Source organism: Hypomesus nipponensis, chromosome 24 (assembly GCF_054491055.1).
Source record: "Hypomesus nipponensis isolate SF chromosome 24, ASM5449105v1, whole genome shotgun sequence".
NCBI classification, from domain to species: Eukaryota; Metazoa; Chordata; class Actinopteri; order Osmeriformes; family Osmeridae; genus Hypomesus; species Hypomesus nipponensis.
The window spans coordinates 9,231,001-9,237,500 of NC_140384.1; the positions used below are offsets into that span (position 1 = coordinate 9,231,001).

General features: G+C 53.0%; 1 protein-coding gene across 6 annotated transcripts in view; it reads left to right on the forward strand.

Moving 5' to 3' along the window:
• Positions 1 to 2,729, forward strand: part of agtpbp1 (ATP/GTP binding carboxypeptidase 1) — a 22,235-nt gene extending 19,506 nt beyond the window's left edge. For 4 of the 6 annotated variants that reach the window (XM_084690268.1, XM_084690267.1, XM_084690270.1 and 1 more), the window contains one exon: positions 1,376 to 2,729. In XM_084690268.1, the coding sequence (XP_084546394.1) occupies positions 1,376 to 1,538 (163 nt within the window). In that variant the 3' untranslated portion in view covers positions 1,539 to 2,729. The remainder of the gene's footprint in view (positions 1 to 1,375) is intronic. The other 2 variants (XM_084690269.1, XM_084690272.1) reach the window with 1 other exon arrangement.
• Positions 2,730 to 6,500: the final 3,771 nt, after the last annotated feature.

Here is a 6,500-nt window from a genome sequence, read left to right on the forward strand (position 1 = left end):
GTGTGTGGGTGTGTGTGTGTGGGTGTGTGTGTGGGTGTGTGTGTGTGTGTGTGTGGATGTGGGTGTGTGTGTGTGTGTGTGTGTGGGTGGATGTGGGTGTGTGTGTGTGTGGGTGTGGGTGGATGTGTGTGTGTGTCTGTGGGGGTGGATGTGGGGGATATTGAGGTGAGTGTGTTTCTGTGGGGGTGGAAGCCGAGGTGTGTGTGTGTGTGTGTGTGTTTCTGTGGAGTTGGGGGGATATTGAGGTGTGTGTGTGTGTGTGTCCTGGGCCAGTCCTTGCAGCCTTCTCTAATGGACTGTAATGGTTGAAGCTCTTTTGTTCAAGGATCTTAACACTCCTCTCCAGACAGCACTCTGTCCATCCTGACCATTATACCACACACACACACACACTCAAACCACGCCCTGCTAATCTACTTTACGTCTCTCTGGGGCGGGGCGAGGGGTTGGGGGGGGGGCAGGGGTCAATGTCTGAAGCCCCACATAGACACTCTCCACAGGATCCAGTTACCCCCCCCCCCATCTCCTCCTGACCACCATCATCATCATCTCACCCATTAAAACCACTAAAACCACTGAACCTCAGAGAGCTGTTTACCATTTAACCACTAAACCACCAGATCAACACATCACACTGCATCTCCTTAGCACACACACACGCACGCAGCCACCCACACACACACGCACGCAGCCACCCACACACACACGCACGCAGCCACACACACAGCCACACACACACCACACAGCCACACACACGCACGCAGCAACACACACACACAGCTGCACACACACACACCACACAGCCGCACACACACACACCACACAGCCGCACACACACACACCACACAGCCACCCACACACACACCACACACACACCACACAGCCACACACACGCACGCAGCAACACACACACAGTTGCACACCCACACACCACACAGCCGCACACACACACACCACACAGCCGCACACACACACACCACACAGCCACCCACACACACACCACACACACACCACACAGCCACACACACGCACGCAGCAACACACACACACAGCTGCACACACACACACAGCCACCCACACACACACACACCACACAGCCGCACACACACACACACACACAGCCACCCACACACACACACACCACACACCACACAGCCGCACACACACGATCAGTCATTGTAACATTCTTTCATCTGCTCCTGCTGACTGCAAGCAGTCCCCCCCCCGCCCAGAGCCCATCTGTTAAAGTCGGGCCTTCTGGGGCTCCACGACAGGATCCTCTGCTGATTTGTTGCCGGGGCGGCGCACCGCGGGGCTCGGTTGCCACGTCACTGACGGTTGTGCTGTTGTCGTTGTCGTCCCTGTTGTTGCCTAGCAGCCCGACCACCTACGTGCTGGAGGAGGATGAGCCGGCGTTCCTGGAGGAGGTGGACTACAGCGCCGAGAGCAACGACGACGACCCCGACAACGACCCCGACAACGACCCCCAGGACAGCCTGGTCCGCTCCGAGGCCAACCACAGGGACTCGCTCACCTAGCCTGACCCTTGACCCCTGACCCCTGATCTGACTGCTGCCTCACAGATCTAACCAACCTGCTTTCTCTTTTTCTTCCTCCTCTCTCCTTCTCTCCCCTCTGTCCTCACCTGCCCCTGACCTCACTTCCTCCTCAGTTCTGACCTCACTTCCTCCTCCTGTCTGTGGTGCATCATGGATGTTGAGGGTCCATGCTCTCTCTGCCTTCACTGATCCACATGGTAGAATGTTCACGTGTTTCACACACGCTCACACACACACACACACTGCACATGTTAACTCACATGTCTCAAGGTCGTCTTGAGAAACCACAAGGAAGAGAATGTCCAGATGTTGCACACAGCTTATGGTAGGATGAAGTGGGCCGTATACAGTCCGTCATATTTCCATAGCTATAACAGTATTACTATTTAAACTCAACAATTGCAGCAACGCACAATACCACCATCTCAGTAGCATCCAGGTACTGACAGCTCTGTAGGAAGTTGGCTACAAGTGTTAGCACATTGAATTTACCACAAAGGTTTACTGTATAAGATGGAACCGTAATTGGCAAAGCTTACCTCACACACACACACTTACTCACATACTGTCTTAAACACACACACACACACATTCTTTCTCACATACACACACACTTTCTCACACACACAAAATATAAAACAGGTCACAGCTCAGCCCAAAGCTGAGCCGGTGTGAATGTCGTACTGGAACGATCCACTCCCCGGCCTTCTGGGGGTGGAGGGAGTTTGCCTGTAGAGGAGCTACACAGGGGCGCGGTGCAGAGAATGATTGGTGCTTTTTTTGGGGTTGGGGTGGGTGGGTGCTAAGCAGATCTCTGTTGTAACAATATTCTGGTTTTCTAGATGTAGGTGTTATTAATGATGTTTGTACAGTCAGCGCATGGCTATTTTATGTTATTTTTCTAATTTATTCCTCTGTATTTTATTTGTGAGATGTTACACACACTGTTATGTAAATTTGGCTGTGTGTGTGGGTGCCCTGTGTGAATGTAAGGTTGTGTGTGTGTGTGTGTTTGGATTTAAGTTGCGTAAGAGGGAGTTGTCCAGTGGTGAACAGCTAAACGGACAGTTTTTGTGGGGAACTAATTCAGAGCGTTTTGATTTGGTTGAAACAGAAATGATTTAACCCCTGCTATGAAATCATTGGGAATAAATGTAAATGTGAACTATACATGTCTGCTTTCAGTCGTGTTTGAGAACGATACACGTTTGGAAAGGGGGTTTCCAATTAAGATGTGGGAAAGAGTGGTGAGAGAGATAGAATGACGCTTGTTCTAATGAGTCGACTGACCAAATGACCGTTTCTCTCCTCAAATTCCATGTGTTTATGGATGGAGGAGAGGAAGAGAGTTGAGAAAGAGGGTGAGAGGAGGGGTGGGGTTGGGAGGAGGAGAACAGAATGCTAAGTGGAGTGGTTGGTGTGGAGCACTGGCTTTACGCCCTATACTTCCTGCCTCCCCTCTGTCAATCACACTAGCTGGAACAGAGGGAACAAAAACTGCCCCCCTCCCTCCGTTCTCCCTCTCTCCCCCTCCACGTTCTCCCTCCCCTTCTCCCTCCCTCCCCCTCTCCCTCCCTCCCCTTCTCCCTCCCTCCCCCTCTCCCTCCCTCCCCCTCTCCCTCCCTCCCTCCCCTTCTCCCTCCCTCCCCCTCTCCCTCCCTCCCCCTCTCCCTCCCTCCCCCTCTCCCTCCCTCCCTCCCTCCCCCTCTCCCTCCCTCCCCCTCTCCCTCCCTCCCTCCCCTTCTCCCTCCCTCCCCCTCTCCCTCCCTCCCCTTCTCCCTCCCTCCCCCTCTCCCTCCCCCTCTCCCTCCCTCCCCCTCTCCCTCCCTCCCTCCCCCTCCCTCCCCCTCTCCCTCCCTCCCTCCCCCTCTCCCTCCCTCTCCCTCCCCCTCTCCCTCCCTCCCCCTCTCCCTCCCTCCCTCCCCCTCTCCCTCCCCCCCTCCACGCTTATGTCTGCTGAGACTCTGTCTCCACTGGGGCAGTGTGAAACCCCATGCTGTGTCCTAGAAAAGTAGAGGCAATTATCCCAGCACTCCCCTTCAGCTTCTGTGTATGCTGCCTCCACTCCGCCTGGCCTCAACATGTGGGCTCACGGTCAACATCGACACACCAAGACACAAGTTCAAATCGGCACGTACAAACATACAAGCGTGTTTGTAATGAGTGGCGGTAAATAAATGATTGCATACGTCTTTTTTAAACACGCAGCCTCAATGCACTTGGTCTCATCTCCCACACCCGCATTATACACACACGGGCACGCACGCGCACCACAGGCGTAATTGGTTATGTAGAAAGCGGAGCCGACTCACTTCCACCTCGTTGCCAGGGTAACCGGTGGAGGGATTTTTCGAGAACCACTTACTTACACCCTGCCCTGCCATTCATTCATTCATTCTGAGAAAAGGCACTGTGTTTTCCCCGCCATCACTCGGCATTCTGCCCTTGCAGCCAATCAGATCAGCCGAACATGCAAATGAAGACAAGCGCTTGAGACCAATTAAGACTCAATGTGAAGGATGGAGGGAGGGTTGAGTGGGGGGGGGGGACAGTGGAGGGGGGGGGGACAGTGGAGGGGGGGGGGACAGTGAAGCTGTGGTGGTCGAACCCCTTCACTGTGCTTTATACCCTCTCTCTTTTCTCTCTCGTCTCTCACGCTTCCCATCTCTGCTGCCTCTCAGTGCATCCCCCCCTCGATCTCCCTTCCCTCCTCCCTCTCTCCCCTCCATCAACCTTTCCTCCTCCCTCTCTCCCCTCAATCACCCTTTCCTTCTCCCTCTTTCCCCTCAATCGCCCTTCCCTCCTCCCTCGATCTCCCTTCTCCCCTCGATCTCCCCTCGATCTCCCTTCCCTCATCCCTCTCTCCCCTCCATCAACCTTCCCTCCTCCCTCTCTCCCCTCAATCACCCTTTCCTTCTCCCTCTTTCCCTCAATCGCCCTTCCCTCCTCCCTCGATCTCCCTTCTCCCCTCGATCTCCCCTCGATCTCCCTTCCCTCCTCCCTCTCTCCCCTCCATCAACCTTCCCTCCTCCCTCTCTCCCCTCAATCACCCTTTCCTTCTCCCTCTTTCCCCTCAATCGCCCTTCCCTCCTCCCTCGATCTCCCTTCTCCCCTCGATCTCCCCTCGATCTCCCCTCGATCGCCCTTCCCTCCTCCCTCTCTCCCCCGCTCTGTTTCCCTCTCCTTCTGTTTCAGTGATTGTGGGGCTTGTTGTGTCCTGAGTCAGCACCCAGGTTTAGCAGACCAGGACAGACGGATGTCTAAGGTAGTCATGACCTTCAGCTCAGCCACATGTCCCCCTGACGCCAGGAGAACACACACACACACACACTCACTCTCTCACACACTTACTCTCTCACACACACACACACATACACACACACGGGACGGGATTAAACCTACAGAACATAGTTAAAATGCTATTTTGTGAACATGTCTGAAGATAGACTCGCAAAAAAAAAAAAAGCTTAGAGACAGACAGTATACACACACACACACAAACGTATTAGTGTACTAAATCTGCAAGTTAAAGTAGGACTGACAGCCTAATGTCTCACTGGCTATTAGTTTTAATGACCAACAGAAAACAACATAGTCACCATAGACGGGTCTTATCTTAATGCACTCTGACACACACACACTCTGACACACAACCACTCTGACATACACGTACACACACACACACACACACTCACACCAACACAGTCACACCAACACACACACACTCCACCACATCACCCCCTTCCACATCTCCACCTCATTTTCTCCTGCTGCTGTCCTCCTCTGTCTCTTTACCTCCTCTCTCTCCACCTCTCCCCCCATCATCTTTCCCCCTCTCTTCCTCTCCTACACCCCCCCCCCACCATATCTCCCCCTCTCTTCCTCTCCTACACCCCCCCTCCTCAGCCTCCGTTCTCTGTGCCCTTGGGGCCCCTCAGAGTGACAGAGTGACAGATACTTGTCATGGGCTGGCAGGCCATGCTCAGTGACAGACAGGTGTGGGCGGAGCCAGTGCCGAAGAGGACACCCAGGTGAACGCACCTGTCAGTCAAAGAGCTCTTTAACCTTTAAGTCCTCACAATTACTCAGCCAGTCACAGCTTAACATTCCTCCAGATAGGCTGCTCCTTCGAGCAGGTCAGCTCTGACCAGGACACACACACACTTACACACACACACACTGTCACATTCACTCCCTTACACTTGCACACACACACACCTAGAGTTAGAACCGAGGACACACACCCAGGGCACACACGTATCACTCCGACAGCCTGAAGAGATAGAGATGTTGTTTTGGATGTCGAGATGCCCCAGGTCTTCCAGTGATTGGCCCTCCAGAGAGACTAGCTGGTCATTACATCAGTAATCCCCCACAATCCCCTGCTTCTCCCTGAGGGTGACCCACCAAAGAGCCCAGGGGAAATGTTGTCCCCGGAATCCTGAATCTGGGGGTTTGTGGATGTGTGTGGGTTTGTGTGCGAGAAGGTGTGTGCACTTTTACTGTTTGACATCACCCATCTTTGCAAAATACATACACACACACATAATGACGAGGTCCCACAAGGATTTGTCAATTATTAAGTGCTATAACCCCTTCAGAAAGTTTGTTATTGATTGGTTATCACTAATATGAATAATTTAGCTGTGTAAATTGCTTTGAGATGGAGTGGAGGTGGGTAGGGGCACACTGGAGAATGTGGGGTGCGGCTGGGATCTCTCCTGAAATCACATTCACCCAACATTTCATCCAACACTTTATGCATCTACATTAAGCTACTATCAAATAACTCATCCAGAAAGCTTGAACCTTGAAACTTTATCCGGGGCCCGTCATCCACACACAGCTCAGCTCCCAGTGGGAGGACGACACTTAACACGGAAGTTAAATTACCGTTATTTTGCTTCAGCTCAACAACGAAAACTGAGATTTTCGAGGTTT